Source organism: Hippopotamus amphibius, chromosome 9 (assembly GCF_030028045.1).
Source record: "Hippopotamus amphibius kiboko isolate mHipAmp2 chromosome 9, mHipAmp2.hap2, whole genome shotgun sequence".
In the NCBI taxonomy this organism is placed as follows: Eukaryota; Metazoa; Chordata; class Mammalia; order Artiodactyla; family Hippopotamidae; genus Hippopotamus; species Hippopotamus amphibius.
The window spans coordinates 63,460,702-63,482,967 of NC_080194.1; the positions used below are offsets into that span (position 1 = coordinate 63,460,702).

The window sequence follows — 22,266 nt, forward strand, 5'->3', positions numbered from 1 at the left end:
TTCTCTGTGACTGAATACTCAAGAAGTTCGAGACAATGGCCAAATTTCCACCTGGGGCCAAATGGGTAAGTGGTATTTCCATTCACAGAAATGAACACTTGAAGAAAAATAGTTTGATGGAGAAGGGGTTTAGGAAAAGAGTTGAGGCAGAGACAGTAAGTTCAATTTTGGAAAAATTTATTTTGAGGGACAATGAAACAACTAAGGAAGAAGTTTAATATATGCACCTGAAGTTCAGGTGGAATCTGAGCTACAGATCTAGATTAGGGGGTCATCAGTATACAATTGGTCATTGAAGCCATAGAAATATATATGATTACCCACAGAGAGTATAAGAAGTAAGAAAAGCTGAAGTCCTAGAAAAGAATATTGAATATATACTTAAGGGAATATACAGCTTAAAAAGACAAGAGTGGAAAGGAGATGAAGCAGTGACCAGACAGTAGAAAAAATATCAAGAGAACATGATTTCATGGAAACTAAGGAAAAGAGCATTTCAAGAGATAAAAAGTGGGCAACGATGTCTCACCAACAATAAGTAGGTGAGAGACCTTGTAAGATAAGAACATAAAGTGTTCATTAGGTTTAGTTACAGGGTATCTTTGATGATCTCAGTGAGTTCAACTTCAGAGGCAAAATGCCACAGAAATAAGATTACAGTGGCACATAACAAGGCCAAACAGCAAATGTGGGCAACTGCTTTGAGAAATTTGGCTGGAAAGAGGAACAAAGAAATAAGGTACTAAAGAGAAGGGTTCTTTTTCCCTCTCCTTCCCTTTATCCCCTCCTCCCTTCCTTTCTTTCTGACATGTAAAACTAGTTCTAAGCACTCCAGCTTCTAAGATTGTGCTGATGCTATCAACCATATTTGCACTATTGTCCTCATCACCTACCTCTTGACCTCTTGTGTTTAAATTTTATTAACCTTTCAAGGCTTTGGTAGGATGCTACTTGTTAGGAAAACATTTGCTACCCTTCCTAGCTAAAACTAATCACAGTACCCTTCCTGTTGGTTGCACTTTGTTCATGCTACTGTGTTATGACACTTCACATGCCATATTGAAGTAATTTATGTATAAATGTCTTGGTCCGTTCAAGGTACTTTACCAAAATGTCATATATTAGGTAACTTAGAAACAATAGAAATTTATCTCTCAAAAGTTCTGAAGGCTGAAAAGTCCAAGATCAAGGCACCAGCAGGCTGGGTGTCTGGTGAGGGCTTGCTTCCTGGTTCATAGATGCTGCCCTCTTGCTGGGTTTGCACAAGGCAGAAGGAACAAAGGATCTCTCTTGGGCCTCTTTTATAAGGACACTAATCCCATTCATGAAGGCTCTGCCCTTACAACCTAATCACTTCCCAAAGGCCCCACCTCCTAACACCATCACCTAGGAGGTTAGGATTCTAACATATGAATTTGGTTGGCAGGGGGTGGGGGATACAAACATCCAGACTATAGCAAGAGCTAGTCCCTCTGGCAAACTGTGGATTCGTTAATTACCAAAGCACACAGCACGGCGCATAGTACATACTCAATAATAAATACTTCCAGACAGAAAAGTAAAAGAGAAAGAAGAACATAACTGAACTAAGAGCACTTCACCAATCCAAACTCCCGTTACCTGGCCTGTGATGATAAGTGGCGCTGGAGGCATTGTGATCTTATGAAAAAGGGCATTGACCTCTCTCATCTCCCACTTCCTAGGGAGGCGCTGGAATGTTGAACAGAGCTTCCCAATAGGTATGCCTGCCACAAATGACTGGGCAATACGACTAAGTCCTAATTCCCTCCTTACTTTGACTTTACATCGTGGGGGTGCAGGGGAAACCTCTAGGGTGCCCAGGACCTCCAGCTGAGTTGCCTCCAGCTGTAAGTAGCCTTAGTCATTTTCCCCACTATGCTGTAAAGACTTACATTAACATTAACATTTTCTATGTATGATATGATGTCAAAAAGATGGGTCAAGTCAGGTCGATGGAGAAATGAAGAGAATAGGCTCTGAGGTTAGAGAGAGCAAGTTACTTAACTTCTCAAAGTCTCAGTTTCCTCACATGTAAAATGGGGAAAATATTAGTACCTACTCTAGTGGGTAGCAGGTAGTGCTAAGGATTAACCCAATTCTACTTATAAAGCACTTAGTGCCGTGCCTGGTACACAAGAAGCACTCAATAAACATTAGCTAGCTATAATATTTTCATTTTTCATCAAAGCCTCACTATCCACAGACCTTTCCAACTGCAAGAAAGGAACAAACTAGCTCTGGAGCTATAAAAGACACAAACTAGTATGGTGCATTTTTTTTTGGCTGTGTTAAGCAGTTTGCAGAATCTTAGTTCTCCGATCAAGGATGGAACACGGGCCTCTGGCAGTGAGAACACCGAGTCCTAACAACTGGACCACCAGGGAACTTCCCAGTATGGTGGATTTTTTTAAAGTCATATGAGCTTGCATGCGGTTTACACATAAAATCCTTAATAAATGACTCCTTCAAAGCTGATAAAATTTAGATAAATAGCTCTTCCTCAGATTTATCATATTCATCTCTCTCATTACTGTGTTGTTAGCTCTTCCTATAAGAATTTAAAACTTTTCCTAATTATGCTGCATACCCACAATTCTGACTTTCTGCCTATATTTCCCACAGAAAAGTATTACAAATATGCGAGAAAACAGACAGGTTCAACTTAGAGTACATTAGCATCTTTAAAATTACTTTCTGCTCCAAATAAAACTGGGCACTGAAAGCAAATATGATGTGCCCAAAATGTGGCCTGTCTAATCACTCTCACGTTGTAGATGATCTCTTACAGAGAAGACATAACTGACGGGTGAAAAAAAATGGGAAGAAGATGCTGGAAAGAAGAGAGATGCTGAATTTAAACAAAAGGTTCAACAGCCAAGAATAGGGACCATAGTTAGATTTGTAGGGTTAGAAACAGGTCAAGAGGTCAAGATCTGGGGCAGATCTGGATGTTATTAACCAGTAAAAACAGTGAAGTCCAAAGGAATTATGATTTGGAAAGAACACTTTTAGATAAAACAGAACCTATACAAGGTATATATGATCACCTTAATATCTATCTAATTCATGTATGGAACAAGAAGAAATAACACTTGACTGCTGCAATGAGATTAAGCAGAGCAGAATTAGAATCTATATTCAGTAAGCTAAAAAAGGAGACTTGTGAGAAGATAATGTTTTAGACACACAGTAAAATTCTAGTCAATCTCTTTTGTGACAACAGCTGTTCATAACATTCCAATTTCTGCTTTATGTCAGAGTTTCACATTTCAATTGTAGCTTATTATTACTGTGGCGAATTTCATTGAAAAATAAGAATGTAAAATCTATACTCTATAACATAGTTTCAGACTCATCTTATGAAATTTCAAGTACTTCACAGCTTTGAAAAATAACAAACCCCTTTTATAAATCTCTTTGGAAATCTAGTCTACTTTTTCCAACAAAATGAACTTCAATACGAGAAATAAAATTATATCCTCAAAGGTAATAAACATAATAAAATTTAAGATGTTTCTGATTTCCTACATGAAATTAATATACCTTAAACTTAGAAGATTGAATTTAAATGACAATTGACTATATCCAGTGAGCTTAGGCCTGGAAATACACTGCGGAAACTAAAATAACTGAAATCCTTAAAATGTACAAACAGCTGTTCAAATAAAGTTTCAATATACATCTGTGTTTTATAAAGGAAGCAGTGATCAATTCATGATAAAGGATCAGAGATGATTATAAATATATGCTAATGTAGAGTTTCTTCCTCTTAAGAAATTATTAATAATGCATTAGGAAGTAATAACATAAATTTAATTTCATTCTAAAATGCCAGTCATACACACATTTATCACACTTTAAAAAGACATGATGCATATTTAATGTTAAGTGCCATAGTGAAACACTAGTTATTTCCCTGACATTCTGTATTAAAACAAAAAAAGCAGAAAACAAAACCAAACCAAAAAGGTAAGAAAAGAAACAGGGTGGAGAAGAGGGAGGGAGGAGAGGAAGTGAGAGAGAGAGAGAGAGAAACACAGAGACAGAAAGCATAGCCATCTGACTACAAAGTAGCTTTTATCCTCCTCTCTGGTTTAAAATCTAGTCACAAGAAAGGAATTTCAAAGATTTCTAACAGCAGCAATCAGAAATATTTATAATTTTAAATAGAAAGATGAGATGGTACTTCTCACACAGTTAAAACTATTTCATACATAAAACCCAAAATATGCATTAACAAAATTTTGAACTTCTATCTTCCTTAATTTCTAGGTCTTTCTGTTTAATTTCCCTCTCAAAAGGACTTTCCATCACATTGTAGTATTTAAGAGTACCAAAAAAAAAAGTTGAATCTTTGTATTTAATAAGAGTACAAAAATAACTGAATCTTTGCCATGTTCCTCACATAAATTTCAAAATATTCAACTGTTTTGAAATAATTTATGGTATTTAAAGTAAATTATTCAAAAGTCTACTTCTACCTCTGTTCCTAACCACTAAACGACCTAAGACAAATCACAAAAATCCTCAGAGATTTCATGTCCTCACCAGCAAAGTGACAATGTTGTGGTACACAATCTGTAATTTGCTCCCTACTCTAAAAATCTATGATCCTCTGAAACATTAAGTATTGGTATTATTCACTGGAAAGGAAAATACTTTTATGAAATTTTGCAACATATCAAATTAACTGAAAATAACACTGAATGAGCATATATTCCATGAATTATTGAATCTCAGTTATTTTTAGGCTAGAATAAATAAGCATCAAGATATATGTAAAATATATAAACTGGTTCCTATCATAAAAGTATGACTCTGAAGTTTGGCTCTACTAGGATAAATAAAAAGAAAAAGAAACCAATTTTTTTTAAAGTAGAAACCAAATCTTAAGGACTTTACGGCATTGAAAAAGATCCTCAAAGAACGGAAAAGAGGACAGTGATGATGATACTGCAAAGACAAAAGATGTTAGTAGATACTTTTTAACTGTGCTCTTTACAATAAAAATTCTCTTATGCAATCTCCATTTAAGAGATTACATTTAATAAGATAAATTTATCTTAGATTCTCTATTTTCTCTGTAAAACATTCTAACGTTCACATTGGCTTCTGGAAGATAAAACACGACTACTAAATATGACCACATATGTCAGTTCACACTAGCTGAGTTACATGCTTGCCAAAAATCAGCTGTGTTTATCCCCAAATGTGTTTATGTCATTTGTATTTGTTAATGTAATTATGTAACTGACCTACATATTACATAAACCAAAAAAGGAAAAAAGTTTTTCTCCATGGAAACTGAGTTTACTGCTTTGGAAAGACAATACCTTATAAGTATGATTTATACAGCAAAAACAACTCAGCACTCCAGCTGCAGAACTCAAACTCAAACAAAATGCCTTGGTAAATGAGCACATATTTGTGCATACTAGGTTGAAATAAAATACTCGAAGTACACATGTATGGGTATCTTGAAGATGCTGTTAGTAAAAACAAATCTCATGTCACTGCCATGAGGACAGCTTACCCTAAATAGCTTTTGTCCCCTCAGCTTGGACATCGGTATGAAAACATGCAAAGCAGAATTGCACTAACTGACCCACAGACCTGCAGTGAGACCCAGAGCTGATCTAGCCAACCTGCTTGTTATATGCCACTACAATTTCATGGTTGTTGTTTACAGAATAGCTGACTGATACAACACTGTAACAGGAAAAAAATAAATATGAATAGCACATAAGTAAAGAGCTCCTACAAATTAGTGCAAAAAGTTCAAAAATAAAGAATGGGTAGAGGGCATGAAATCAAAATGACTAATAAACCAATGAAAAGACGTTCCACCTCACTAGTCCTTAGGGAAACACCATGTAAGGCAGAAATAAGGCATTACCTTTTAGATTATTTAACAAGGTAAAAATCAGACATGAACTAAGTTTGGGAATCAATAAGCACTCTTGGAGGGAGAGTAGACTGGTAGTACCTTTTGTGGAGGACTATTTGGCAGTATTTGTCAAAATTAAATACGTCCAGTATATTTGACCCGAAGAATCCATTTGTAGGTAACTATCCAGCCTTCGGATACAGTGGAACACGCACACAAAGATATTTTTAAAAGAATGTTCACAGTTGTACAGTTTGTAATAGTGAAAAACTGCAAACAGTATAAACATTAATAGGGCTTAAAGTATTATTTATAGATTTATAAATTTTTTGCAGCACCTACAAACAACGAGGTAGATCCATATATAGCGACATATAGACAGAACCCTAAGATACGTTATTTAATAGAAAAATACTACAGAAAATATATGTGATCCTGTTGTAAAAAATAAATATAGACATAGGTACACAGATATGTACTGAAAAAAACCTGGAAGGATATATGCCAAAATGTTAAGATAGTTTCGAATGAAAAAAGAAGCAGGAAGAAGGAGTTGGGTAAAGGGGAAGAACTTTCACCTTTTACTCTATACACTTTGATGTTATTTGAATTTTTTAAAAGAATTCACTAGTGTATTATTTGTACAATTAACAAATTATTTTTAATAAGAGGAGACTTTTAGATCAAAAAAGTCTCTCATCAATTCACCTACTGAATAACAGACTCATCATTTTTACCCTACATAGATAATTTGCAGTTAAAATTGAGGTAAAAAAGTAAACTACATATTAAAATGCTAAAAGAAGCTGATGCTGAAAAGAAAGTTCAGAGGAAGAAAAGTAGACCGAATAATCTTTAAGCATCTAAAGTGATTATATGAATAGCTGTTTTTCTATTTCAATTGAGAAAAGGACTTCAGGGTAAGCCCATTCCCTTTTATTAGAGACTTGAGATATTCGGGGAAGATGCCCTGACTCTACCTTCCGTGAACTACTAGAATTGGTTAGCAAGAGAGGCAGAGGGATTAAATCCTCTGGATTTCTTTTTTTTTTAGTTACAGATTTTAAGGAAAATTTTATCAGTTATTTCTTGATATGACTTACAGCTTTGCTACCAGCCCTGGCATCACCTGGGCGCTAAGAAGTGCAGAAGCTAACACCCGGCCCAGACCTACTGAATCATAACCTGCATTTTAATAAGATTCCCCAAATGATCTGCATGCACACTAAAGTCTGAGCACTCCTTCAGAGCCCTTACATCAGCCATTTACATTTGTAACGGTTCATTTCATATCTCTTGAACAAGTGCATACTTCGCAATGGGTAAAAAGAAATATTTCATTTGATAACAAAACCTTTCTCTTTCATCCTTATAGGTACTATTTTTGCTTTTCCAAATAACAAAAAAAAAGTAATACAATATTTTGAGGCCTATATTCTGTTAAGGTGAAAGCCACATCAGTCCAAATCATCTTCATTCACACAGTTCTTCTAATCATTAAAATGTAATAGAAGACTATGAGATATGTAAGCTAAAATCCAAAAGAAATAGATAATAACTTCAATAAAGTGATTAAAAACTTTAATGATCTTTAAATTCTTAGGACTCAAGTAATTTAAGTTAGGTTGGCCTGCTATAATAAACCTCCCTACATGTTTCATACCAGTAGAAATTGCTGGCGATTTTATAAGATGAGGTGAGGGGAGTCCCATCTTCCATAAAATATTTTCCCTGAAAATATCTTATGATGACACCCTGCAAGGAAGGTTTGTCCAAAATATCCAAATTTGGAATTATCCAATTCCAAAAGCATTTTTCAACACTCAAGCAAGAAACAGAAGTCAAGATAGCAATTGTGCTTCTAATATTAGAGCTTGATGTTTTTGTGATAGAAGAAATCAAATGTGATAAGCTCAACTGCTCTCCATCATCTAATTTTGAATATCATTCTTCTGAACATGCCTAAGGAGCTCAAAACCATAAGAATTACATACTCCATTTCAATGAACAAATCACTTCAGAAAGCATTCCAGGGTAGCTTGGATTCAGAGGTCTTGGACTGCCACAAGCAACTTATTCTCTAAGGCCTGAGAACCCAAAGCTGTGTTGTTCTTTTATTTGCATTTTAGGATGAGAGGAACATGACAAACAGCCAGCACTCAGTCACCATCAAGGCCCCACCAGTATAAAGAGGTTTTGTGATTGACAAGAGAATATAAAAAAGGGAGGAGACCCACTTTTTCCTTCCTCTAGGGAATACTCCAGCTGAAATTTTAGAACTTAAAAGCTTCTCCCATTTCCACTAGCTCACCTTGCAGGTAAACACCTTCCTGGTTCAGTGACTCAGTCACACATTAGAAACAGAATCTGTGCTGAAAATTGATAATGGGTAAAATATTGTTTTACTGTGAATTTCAGCTCAGGGCAGCTGTGTTATACTTCCACTTCCAGTAAGCCGTCACTGAACCAGTGCAGCATGAAAAATAGCCTTCATACATGGATATTTGATTTGAAGTTTTAAGGATACAGCTTGGAATAAATCCAAATATTTTCAAATTATTTATAAAAATAAATTTATCTCCATTCTTCAATCTTGTTTTTCTCCAGGTAATAAGGACATTTGATATTATGCCATGTCTGCATATATTTCTGAAATCAGTCTTCATTGGCAACCCTACAAAACTTTTTTTAAACTGTACTTTTCAAATATTATTACCAAGTAAAAAAACACCCTAACTCATAAGTATCAAAGACAAATTTCAGTATTATTAGGACAATGTTGTAATAACAATCTCATACATACTTGTGGCTTCTATCGTAAGCTTCCTCATTGCTTCCCTTCTAATTCTAAAGTGTAGTGTCTCAGAACTAAGAGTATGCATATTTTAAACTGCAGTTCTGACAATTCTGGAAAGAAAGCTGGCAAGCTTTGCTGTGCACTTGTCTGTCATTCTCCATGGGAACACTCCTCCTTCAAATATACCTGAGAAAAATAGAAGTTTCCTAAGGTTCTCTCTCAAGAAATGACTATGTGCCCACAAGAACACAGCAGCATCCCTGAGATGTGGCAACCAGAGGAATGTTAAATGGTGATAACACAAGAAACACCATGCCACTGTTCAATAAAGATCTATCTCCAGATCAGATTTTTATAACAGCTTAATTGATATAGTTCACATACAACTCACTATTTGAAATCTATCATTCAGTGACTTTTAATATATTCACAGACTTGTGCAGCCATCATCATAATTACTTGTACAACATATTCATCACCAGTAAAAAAAAAAAACAAAAACAATTAGTCATTCCCCATTCCCCAAAAGTTCCCTAGCTACAGGCAAAACAAATCTACTTTCTATCGCTATGGATTTGCCTATTCTGGACATTTCATATAAATGGAACCATACAATATGTGATCTGTACAGCTCAGAATTAAATAATAAAAACAACTAACTTTATTGAGAGTTTACAATTTGGCAGTCATTTAATACTCACAGTAATCCAGTGAGGTAAGTACTGTTATTATCTCCACTTTAAGATGAGAAAGCTGAGGCAGAGAGGCTGAGCAACTGACCCAAGATCACAAAGAAGTCAGATGGACTGAGAGTTTGAACTGACACAGTCTGGCTCCAGAGTTCATGCTTTTAACCAACACTGCTACCTGAGAGTGCCCCTTATTAGCTCTAGGAAAACTCCAGCAGTAGAAAATACTTCAGTAGTTGCATTTTAAGTTCATACCATTTCTCCATGCAATATTTCCCTTTAAAGCCAGGGCGGGGGCTGAATTGGGAGATTGGGATTGCCATAAATACATCACTAATAACAAAAAAAAATCATTGTAAAAAACAAACAAAAAATATTTCCCTCTGCCTTCTACTAAAATCAATAAATACTTACATACGTTAAAAATTTTGGAGCAATTTCTAGGCACAAGTATCTCAAAGTCTAGCAGAAAAAAAGTAAAAATAGATTTGCCACCACTTTCATCCATAGATGGAGTACATTCACCTAAGAAGCAGAATAATGTTCTCCCCACAAAAAGAAAGTCAGATTACAGTCATGTGACCTCGTAATAAGCTTTGCATTTTCAGAGGAAATGATTCACAACATTTATAAACCTAGTTTTCTCAACTTTTCTACCTGCTTTGAAGAAAGCAACAGTCCTAACATTCCCTATACTTTCTCTTTTCATAGGACAGATTTTGTATTTTTTGGTAAGCTGACTGGTTTTAGCTGCCAATTACATGAGCACTTGTTTCACATGCATATATCTTCTGAGGAATACTGGTTTTACCAGCCCGTGTTGACTCATTAAAAGTTTACCTTTTAAGAATGACAGTGAATTTAGGAAGCCAAAGGCATGAGACTTTTCTATTTCCCACCTTGTCTATATATCCGTCCTCTTTCACTTAAACTGTGTGTCCAAGGCTTTCAAACAGAGCTTCAATTTCCTCCTAATCATTTATCATGACCTCTTCCAGATAGTATGTTTAACAATCTAGACATGCACGTAGACATTCTGGACTGAATTTTGGACCATTTCTCTTTTCTTCCCCATTCCCCAACTTGTCAATCTCTCTTGCTTGTGCAACCTTCTTTTATCCACTTAAATTTTCTCATAATCTAGTCTTTCTTGTCTAAAGAAAGAAAGAAAAGGAAAAGAAGGAATACCAAAGAAAACCCCTTAATCCTATAACAACTTGCCCTTTCTCCTCTCAAACTTTTTGAGTTTATTATACTCATTCTACTTCCACATTTTACATTTTTTTACATTTTATTTTATTTATTAATAAAATTTCCCCAAGTTTATTAAGAAATAATTGACAAATATTATTGTATTTTAAAGTATACAACATGTCACATTTATTTCTCAATCTACTATCCCAGCTCAACTACAGAAGTTTCTCTAGCAGGTTACCACTGACCACTAGGTTGCTAGAGCAAATTAATACTTCTTAACCCTTACCTTACTGAATATATCTACAGCATTAACACTAAATATAATTTCATTCCTCAAGTTCTCTATTTTAATTAACTTTTTTCCTAGTTTAAAAACAACAATCACTACTCTTAACTCTATTTTTGCTAAGATAAAAATCACTGTGCTAGACGCTCATGTGTATTAATTAGCCCAGTAGTTTTTCACACCGCTGGTTGTTACCCATTAGTGGGTCAAAACAGCTTTTTAAATAAATGTAATAGAATAGAAAATATCCAAATGTATTACATGTAGCAAGGTTACGTACGATTCTGGGAAATTTATGAGTGTGTATGCATATTCACAACATAAAAGGTAGTTCTGGGACTTCCCTGGCCGTCTAGTGGTTAAGACCCCGAGCATCCAATGCAGGAGGCGTGGGTTTGATCCCTGGTCCGAAAACTAAGATTCCACATGCCACGTGGCACAGTCAGAAAAAAAAAAAGGTAGCTCTTATTTTGGGTGACATCCAAAAAAGTTGGAAAGACACTGCTTCCTATGTAATTCCTGCAATGCTACCTATGAGGTCCATATAACAATTTACACTTTTTAATAATGAAGACACGGAGGGATACAGAAGTTGTATAATTTGTCCAAAGTGAAACTGCTAGTGTGACAATCAGGAATAGACCCTATTCATCTCCTGAACTCCAAAGGTACAAATGATATCTGTATTTCTCTCTGTGAATGCCCGGAAAGCAACTCAATCTCAATACTTGCTAAATCTACACGTAATTTCCACGTATTTTCTAATCTGCTCACCTTCCAGTGTTTTGCTCTTCCTCATCCAAGCAGCAACCCTTCTGTTTCAGATAAATCAACTCTTCATCATGTCATTACCGGAACCCTCAGCCACGTCCTCACCATTCTTCTCCTGAACAACTGCAACCGTGTCCTCCCATTACCTGTTATTATGCTCCCTCCAGACCCCGAACTCACTGTCTGCACTGCTGGAAGTAATCTCCTTGAACTAAAAATCTCATTATTTAGGGCACACTCTCCCAAACCTGAAGAAAACTTCTAAACTCCAAATGCCATATATAATTTTCTAGACAGGATTTTTGTGTAATTTTAGGCAATACTTTAAAAAACAGAACCTAATTCATATTTAAAGGATTTTTTAAAAAATGCATAAATGGTTGAAAGATCCAGATCAAAAGTTCTTTACTTTCTGTTATTTCAAAAATACTAAGTTTATGTCTTTCACTCAAGAACTACACGTTGTCCAGCCAATAGATAGTGCTGTTTTCATAAATTAAAAAACAAACAAAAAACTGCATCCGTATGTTGAGGCTAACGAAATAGTTTATTATCTTTGCCTTCAAAGAATAGCACAAATTCATGGAATAACAGTCATCAATACTGTTTCTAAATATGATAAAACAAAACTACAATAAACTTTAATTTGCATTGGTTTCTAACTAAAAATCCAATGCTTTCCAACGTTTATAGCAGATTAAGATATGTCAATTGTGAATCAGTCATATATAGTCTGTAGATTATCTACTATGACAAGTCTAAGCCTTCCAATCTACATGTTTAAACAAATTGTTGGATTTGTTGCTGCCTTTGCACAGGCAGGTGGGAAGAATTTCTAGCTAGGTACTCACTAAGATGTGATCAAAGTTGTCACATACGCTTTATGGTACTATTTTAAATTAAAGAAAAATGAAGCTGAATTATTTCTCTAAATTGCTAAATTTCTAAATTTTCTAATATATTTTTCTAAAATATTGGTGTTATTCATACACAGATTACAAATGCTGAAAATAAAACCAATAAAATAATGTTTTAAAGTGTTGCATATTTCATTGTTTTTTTGTGAGGAGGATTAAGTGTAACAGTTTTGTTGTAGTGTCCGTGTTATTGTTGATTCTTTCCTTTGCTTCCCAATTAAAATGAAAAAAAGCTAGTGGTTCAAAAGAAACTGAATCAAGCAAGCCTGAATCAATAACTGTGATGAATCCTTTTACTTAAAAACAAACAAATAAAAAAAACTTAGGTTGCTTTACCCATAAACACACACTTGGAAGTAAAGAAATGCTTTAAAGAGATGCATTAGACAAAATATTCTATCAAATTTTCAACTATGACTTCTGCTTGGCCCGAACTGATAGTGACAGACACACCCTAAGGCGAAGCTATGACAATAACATACAAAATAATAAAATGCTTAAGCAAAGGAGGCAGAACCATCATGAAGAGTGCCCACTGGGGTTGTACAGAGAGCCTTTCTTTCAAAACACCCTTCAAAATACTGTACTCCGATTTATATCAATAGACAGCTGGATGGCTGGATGGCCAGCTGGCTAAGAACTGGAACAAAACCAGAACTCTCTCTTCATATGTTACCTGTCCTCCACCCAAGCCCCTGAAGTGTTCCCAGGATTCCATTTGAATATATGCCTTATTTCTGGCATACAGATTAAAAATTAAGATCACCATGTATGAGATAATGCATGTGAAAAGAACTACATCTATAAAATAACTATTAAGAGCTATGCAAAAGTAAGATATTTTCATTACACATTTTAATAACCATGGTTTCAACACTATGAACGTTGTGTTGCTTTTTAGGTAAATTCATACTATAACCAGCACATCCTATGTCACTTTCAGAAAATACTTATGGAACTACTTCCTCAAGTTCTTTCTTTAAAAAAATAAAATTGGCACATTTTTTTCTCTGTTGAAATGGGGTCTCATTTCCCTTTGTCCCATTTATGGGTTAAGATTAAAACACAAGTTTACATTTCTAACATAAAAACTTTCCCTTATCTACTCTTCTTAAAAAAGGTTACCATAAATAGAGTCATAGGGACAATATCATTTGATATTTACTGATCTAATTTTATGCAATTAGAATTAAAATAATTGTTAATGAATGGAATAAATGTGTCCTCAAATATCTACAATATATGTAAAATAAAGTTGAATTTTAAAATAAAAGATTCTAATGCAATTGGACTTGCTAAGTGCTAACGTGTTTGTTCATTCCAAACACTTGCTAGAGTTCAGACAAACATATAACATTGTTTTCTTTGGTTGGAGTACTTTATAAATGGTTTTATTTTACCATTTACCAAATCTCTTTTGTTGAGTTATTCAAACTAACTTCTGCCAAGAACACTAGGAATTTGGTGATAGTGCTTCTTTTTGGAGAAAAACAACCCCTTTCCTCAGAAAATTGAAAATGTTTATCTTGGCACTAAAACCTTGTATTGAGCCTTCTGGAAAGTATTTTAAATTGTTGTTTTTAACCTAGACTTTGTGACTGGAACCGGAAAAGATTCTGTAGCTCTGCACCAAAATACATATTTATAGGGCTGATTTTCTTTCTGCACCAAAAATACTAGTTTGATGGTAGCAGTTTTCAAAGTACAACATCCTAGGACCATGCCTAACACTGGGCATTATCAACACATTCAAGACAACTTGTTTTTTAAATCTCAAACACTTGTGATGAGTAAGAGATGCTGAATGTTGATCAAATAGGCTGTCTTTAAGTGCTATATTGGGAAGGATTGTTTCACTGAACTACCTGGTCTGTTAGGAATTTTCACACACAAAAAAAACTGCTACTTGATACTGTACTTTCCTCCTGTGCATGCCAACAAAAGATATGTTTCTAAGTTTTTATCTTTCTTTTACATTTCTCCCACTAGATATGCTTTATCTTCACATTAGATAGAGTATAAAGATAAACCTTTGAACTTTTTGCAATACTGTCCTAATAATGTGTTTGAATATAATTAAGAATTTTTTGGAAATTCATGAAATGAAAGAGTCATTGTTCTTAACTCCCCACCACACCCCTAAACTGCTAAAATATAAGAAAGAGACTACAGGAGTTGTAAGGTGTATATGCAAGTATATTAAAAATGGTAGGTCATACAATTTCACAAAGACCCCCAGATAGCTGCAATGATTTTTCAGTCGCTAATAACTGACATAAAAATACTACGCACTCCATTATGAATAAGTCCTCTCCACTTTAAAAACTTCATCCATTTTTTTCCTTCTAACAGCCTGTCTCTATCCTTTACAAGAAAAATTACAGCAACATCATCATTTTATATTTGCATATAACATTTTTTATAAAGTCAAAGGAAGTTAAAATTATATCATTGTGCTTATCAAGTATTTATTAGAGTGTTGACAGGAAATTAGCTGTTTAAACATCCTGCTATGGTTGAATTGTCTTATTTAGGTTAAAGAGAAAAGATAAAGATATCTACTAAATATATCTTACTAAAATCCATAACTGCCTTTGTCAATCAAGTGCAAATTTTAATTTTAAAAGCCTAGTAGTTCCTGCTGAGATTGAATTCTGCCTATATCCAGAAAAATCAAGAGTCTATTAAAATGAGTGTAATAAGAGTGAAACAAATAGGAATCACTGGTATTACTGAAAAATGAAGATAATGAAGGAGTGGACTCTTCCTAATCGAAAACCCTATTCCCATACTGCTGTGTTTATATGACAATGACAGATATCATTTTTATTGGCATTAAAATTCTGAGCCATTCTAATACTCCCCCACATTCCTCAGAGTCTCGGTCTCAATGAAAAATATAACTCTGACATAATGGACCAACAATGTTTTACAGACAGTGATTAGTATGTTAGGTTACCTTCGCAAAAGGCTTAGATTAAGACCTACCATCACTTTTTTCTCATTTAAATTTAAAATATTGACTGTTTTATAAGAAGAGTGAAGAATATGTAAAATCAGGTCCACAAAAAACAAAAATTCACTTATCAAGATCTGAGGACTATTAATTTATATATTCGGCTTTCCAAGATGAACTTATAAACATAATGTGAAAAATCGTATCTTTCTTCCCTCTCTTTCTCTACTCACTAAGGAGCAGTGACTTATCTCTGACCACTCTAGAAAACAAAGCAAATCAAACAAAAATTCATGTCACTTGTGGGGAATAATAATTTAGAAAACACTTTAGTTACATGGTTGGTTTATAAATTATAAAGGAAGAGTATGTTTTTCTGTTAAAATCAATAGGTATAACAAAACATACCTGAAAAAGAACATGTACATGGCAGCTGTGATGCAGAATAAAAGGACCTACAACAAGGAGAAAACACATTACTTATAAAAGAACACTGACATCGTTTGTGTTTCTTAAGAAAGCAAAATACCCACTATTAAATTCTGTACCTGAAACAATTAAAAGATATACTAGTCATACACGTATCATATTTTCTATCATTCAAGTAAGTCATATCATGGCAATGAGTCTATATATTTATACATACATGTAAATAAATAAAATTATATACATTATACAATATGTATGTTTGTACATATATACATAACACTATATATATATGTATATAGACTGGGTAAAGGGTAACAGGATTCAAAAAGGAATAGCCAATTTTAAAAACAAAGCAGGATAAGGAAATAAAATGCAGGTGAGTAGGGGTGGTTGTTTTATACAAAGTGGTCAAGGAAGCAGAGACTTGCTAGTTGAGACACCAAGGAGATGAGGGATAAACAAGGGGACTGGACTTCCCTGGTGGCGCAGTGGTTAAGAATCTGCCTGCCAATGCAGGGGGACACAGGTACGAGCCCTGGTCCGGGAAGATCCCACATGCTGCGGAGCAACTAAGCCCGTGCACCACCACTACTGAGCCTGCATTCTAGAGCCCACGAGCCACAACTAATGAGCCCACACTCCACAACTACTGAGGCCCGTGTGCCTAGAGCCCATGCTCCGCAACAAGAGAAGCCACTGCAATGAGAAGCTCACGCACTGCAGCGAAGAGTAGCCCCACTCACTGCAAGTAGAGAATGCCTGCGTGCAGCAATGAAGACCCAACACAGTCAAAAATAAATTTAAAAAAAGAAAGAAAAAATAAACAAGGGGACCATATCAACAGAACCAATGGAAACATTTTGAATTTTATTAAGAAAGATGGTCAGTATTATGTCAAAGATGCTAAAAAAAGGATTTCATTTTTAGTAACACATGGTTTTCAAAGTTTGTAAAATTAATTGTGCTGATTTGTTAATAAACATTGTAATGTCAACAGAGTGCTTTTCCAAATAAATGTAAATCTGCAGTTAAGTAATGGAGAATATTTTCTCTGTGTTTCAAATTATAGAATTTTAGAGCTAAAAGGACCTTCAGATAATATATTTTTTCATATTAGGAAACTTAGATCCTTAGAAGGTAAGTGATATGTTCATGCCTATCCTGCTAATTGTATCTCCCATTTCCTCTATTAAGCAAATATTGGTCAAGTGGTTATTCTGTATCTGCTCTATACAAAAGATATTTAAATACAATTCTAACCCTTAAGGAACTTATAGAATAATGCTCCACAGTCTAATTCTGTAGCTACTTTTCATGTGTGGCTACTTAAAAATTTTTATAGCTGTATTGAAGTATAATTAACATATTTAACGTATGCAATTTTGTAAGGTCTGACGTAGGTACGTATTTGTAACATCATCATCATAATCAAGACAATGAGCATATCCATCACACCCAAAAAGTTCTTAACAGCATTCCCTTATTATTATTTTAATACTTGCAGAATCTGTAGTGATGCCACCTGTCTCATTGCCAATACAAGTTTGTATCTTTTCTTGATTAGTCTGAGTATAGATTTATTAACTGTATTGATTTCATCAAAGAATGAGGTTTTCTTTACTTGATTTTCTCTCTTTTTCTGTTTTCTACTTCATTGACTTCAATTTAATCTTTACTAATTCCTTTTTTCTGTTTGCTTTGGTTTTGTTTTCCTAGTTTCTTAAAGGTAGAAATTTAGGCCATTGGTTTAAGATTTTTTTCTTTTTCAATATAGATGTACAATGCTATAAATTTCCCCCTAAGATCTACTGTACGTGAGTCCTAATTTTAATAAGTTGGGAATTCATTTTTGTTCCATTCAAAATACTTTCTAATTTTTGCTTTTGCTCCCTTCTATGATTCATGACTTAATTAGAAGTGTGTTACTTGGTTTCCATATACTTGGGGATTTTCAGCTATCTTTCTGTTGTTACTGACATTTATTCTATTATGGTCAGAAAATACTTTATATGACGATTATTTCTAGATTTATCAAAACTTACTTTATGTCCCAGAATATGTTCCACATGTTTGGTAAATAGCCCATGTACATTTTTAAAAACTGTGAATTCAACTGATGCTGGGCAGAGGGTCAAGCTGCTTGAAAGTGTTGTTCCAATCTTCTAAATCTTTATTAGTTTGTCTACCTGTTCAATCAATTATTGAGAGAAGGTATCAAAATATCCTGCTATATTTATGGAGGTATCTCCACAATCTCTCCTCACAGTTCTATCAGTTTTTCTTAGGTGTATTTTGAAACTCTGCTGTTAGGGACATAAACATTTAGAATTATGTCCACTTCATCACAACAAAATTACCTTCTTTATCTCTGATGATATTCTTTGATCTGAAATCTATTTTATCTGACACTAACTCCAGCTTTCTTTTGATTACTGTTAGTTTTCCATTCTTTTACTTTTAACTGATTTGGTCTTTGTATTTGAAGTTCACTGCCTGTAGGCAACATGTTGTTTCTTGCTTTTTTATCATATCTGAAAATCTCCACCTCTTCATTTGGCATGTTTAGATTACTTACATTTAATGTGATTATTGGTAAGTTCAGAACTAAATCTATTATCTTGCTATTTATTTTTCTATAGTTTGTTTCTTTTTTCTTCCTTTCTGCCTTTTTTGAATCAACTCAGGATTTTTTTAATGATTCCATCTTCTCTCCATTGTTGGCTTTTTATTTAAAGGGTTTATAGTAAACACCTTTAAATTGATACAGTCTCCATTCAAGTGATATTATACCACTTAACACATAATATGGAATCTTTCAATAGTATACTCCCATTTCTCCCCCACCCCAACCTTTGTGCTACTGTCATCACCCCTTTTATCTATATTATGATACCACTACATTTTACACATTTTTTCTTAAAAATGTATGTCTAAAAAAGTTTTGACCTTTGTTTTGAAAGTGATTTTTGTTGGGTATCAATTTCTGGTTGACGGATCATTTTATTTCAGTAGTTGGCTCAATGAGTATCACTTTAAATGTCTTCTTACAATTTGATTATGAGGTGCCTTGGGAGTAGTCTTCTTCATGTTTCTTTTACTAGGGTTTCATTAAGTTTCTTGGATCTGTGGGCTTATAGTTTCCATCAAAACTGAAATGTTTTCAACCATAATTACGCCAAATATATTTTCTTTTCTCTCCCCTTTCCCTTTGGGAACTCCAAGTAATATATAGTAGGACACCTGAAGCTGTCCCATGACTCACTAATGTTCTCTTTATTTTGTAAAACCATATTCTCTTTACTTTGTGTGTTTCATTTTGGATCATTTCTATTGTTATGTCTTCAAGTTCACTAATATTTTGTTCTGTAATGTATAATATGTCATTAATGCCACCCAGTACATTTTCCATCTTATACATTGGAATTATCATCATTAGAAGCTTGATTTGGATTTTTTCCCCATTTTCCATGTCTCTAACTCTTCTGAAACTACAGAATTCACTTATAACAACACTTTTTAAGGTCCTTGCCTGCTAACTCCAACCACTTTGTTAGTTTTGATTTGGTATTAACTGACTGATTCTCTCCTTATTATGGGTCAAATTTTCTTGTTTCTTATTGCATATGCCTGGTAATTTTTATTGGATATCGGACATTCTGAATTTTACCTTGGTGGATGTTGGATATTTTTGTATGCCCATAAATCTTCTAGAGTTTTGTTCTGGGTCACAGTTATTTACAAATAGCCTGATCCTTCAAGGACTTGTTTTTAAGATATTTTAGGAGGGAGTGGAATAGTGCTCAACTTAGGGCTAATTATTCCCCACTGCTGAGATAAGACCCTTACGTGTACTCCACCCAATGCCACATGAATCTTGAGGTTTTTCCAGTCTGGCTAATAGGAACAGACACTATTCCTGCTGCTATTTGAGTGACAGTACTCAATTAAGCGCCTCTAATCCTTTCAGGTCATTCTTTCTTTGACCTGGGGTATCTTCCTCATACGCATGGCTTAATCAGTAACCAGCTGAACATTTTCCTCTCTAGTCTTCAGTGAACTCCATCCACCATGGTCTCCCCTCTCACTCTCCACTCTGTTTCTTCAACTCAGAAAGTCCTCTAGACTCTGCATGAATGCCTCCTCTTTGATCCCTACCTGGAAACTCTCTTAAGGCAATAAGTAAGCATAATCATAGGCTCATTTCATTTGTTTCCCATTCTCAGGAATCTCTGCCCATCAGTGCCTAATTCCAGGATTATAAAACCATTGTTTCATATGTTTTGCTCATGTTGTGGTTGTGTCAATTGGAAAGGTAAGGATTAGTTTTATTAAGTCATGGACAGAAACAGAGAGCAGTTATTTAAATTTAAATTAATTAAAAAAAAATATGAAATTCAGTTCCTCACCCACACTAGCCATATTTCATGTGATCAATAGCCACATATGGTAGTGGATACAATAATGGACAAGCAGATATGGAACATCTCCATAATCGCAAAAGGTTCTATTAGACCTGTCTGGCTACTAAATGACATTTTCACTGTGCATTGTGGTAATTTTATTACATTTCATATATTCTAATTTTAGCTGTAAAGTATACATCTGCACACATCTATTTTTATATTTTACATTTTTATGTCTAAATCGACACATAAAATAATCATACCACAGTTTACTCATTTGTGGAAAAAATACAATATTATTATTACATACATTGCAAGCATTAAATGAGATAACACACATAAAGCCTAACTGAATGACTAGTACATCACAGATGCTCAAGAAATGATAACTACTGACAAGAAATAATTTCTCTATAATTTCCTTACATTTCACAACCATCGCACAATATACTTAAACAGGATAAGTCATTTTGAAGCTGCTATTTTCACTTTGATTTTTAATATTTTTTAATTCAAAAAGTAATGAAGGGCATGGTACAACATGAATGAACCTCAAAAACACTAAGTGAAGGAAGCTAGTTACAAAAGACCACATGTTGTATGATACCATTTATATGAAATTCTAGAATAGACACACCTCCTTACAGAAAGTAGAATGATGGATGTCTAGAGCTAGAGGAGTGAGGGTGACAGGGAGTTTGCTCACGGTATAAGGTTTCTTTAGGGGGCAATGAAAAATTTCCAGAATTAGACTGTATAGATATGTGCACAATTTTGTAAATATACTAAAACCCCATGGAATTAACACTTTGAACTGGTAAATTTTATAGTATGTAAATTTACATATCTAAAACACTTAAAACTGACTTTTTACAAATTAATACATGTACATGATAAAAAACAAAAATTCAAACTGAATAATAAAATTACAACAAAAGGAAAGTTCCCTTCTATTCCAGATCTCTAATATCCTGCCTGTATAGAATAGTGTACGTGTATGTGTGTATGTGTGTACATTTCCACAAAGATACATGACAAATAAAGACACTGTTTTATACCTTTCTTTTAAATTTTACACACACAACACACAAAACAGAAATGCTTTAGTTTATTTAAACAGTCTATGCGGGGAGGGTGGGGGGGACTCAAGGGGGGGGGAGTCAAGGAAGGGAGGGAATACGGGGATATGTGTATAAAAACAGATGATTGAACCTGGTGTACCCCCAAAAAATAATTAAAAAAATAAAAAAATAAAAAATAAACAGTCTATGAATAGAGTGGATGCAACATATATTGAATACCAAAGTATACTTTGCAAACTTGCATACTTATGTCTCTGGAGGTAAATTCGTAGAATTGAATTCACTATATCAAGGGATAGATGCATTTTTAATTTTGAAGCACTCTCATCAACGGTATATCAAAGTAGTCATATCCTTACGAGCTATTTCCCTATATCCACAAAAATTGTTTTATCAAACTGTTTTATCCTTGCCAATGTGACGGATGAAAGAAATGATGTATTATAGCTGCATTCTTCTTATGAGTGAAATTGAGCCCCACAGGTTCATAAACCATTTTTGTTTGTTTTTTGGTCAGTTGGTTTAACCACTTTTTCATATCCTTTGCCTATTTTTTGGATTGTGGGTCTTTCAGAAACCATTTTTATTTTTTGAAACTGAATATACTTACGTGAAAACATAGAATTAATTTCATTATTATCTATTTGCACCAAGAATATGGGTGGCTAAATAAAAGTTATCATGTATTGGAAATCTCATAACGTACTAAACCAAAAGGACATTTTAAGCCAAGTGTACAGAAAGTATAACAAATAATGTGAAAGTAAAGTTCATTCAGCTGAAAAATACTGTTTTCTCTGGAATGACCTTTCAGGAAGTGATAGATTTACA

The 22,266-nt window shown here is 34.2% G+C and overlaps 1 protein-coding gene across 1 annotated transcript in view; it reads right to left on the bottom strand.

Annotated features, from left to right (window-relative positions):
- TMEM135 (transmembrane protein 135) overlaps window positions 1-22,266 on the bottom strand; it is a 246,458-nt gene that overhangs the window by 52,322 nt on the left and 171,870 nt on the right. Inside the window, exon 6 of the mRNA XM_057748266.1 lies at window positions 15,930-15,976. Within this exon, the coding sequence (XP_057604249.1) occupies window positions 15,930-15,976 (47 nt within the window). The remainder of the gene's footprint in view (window positions 1-15,929; window positions 15,977-22,266) is intronic.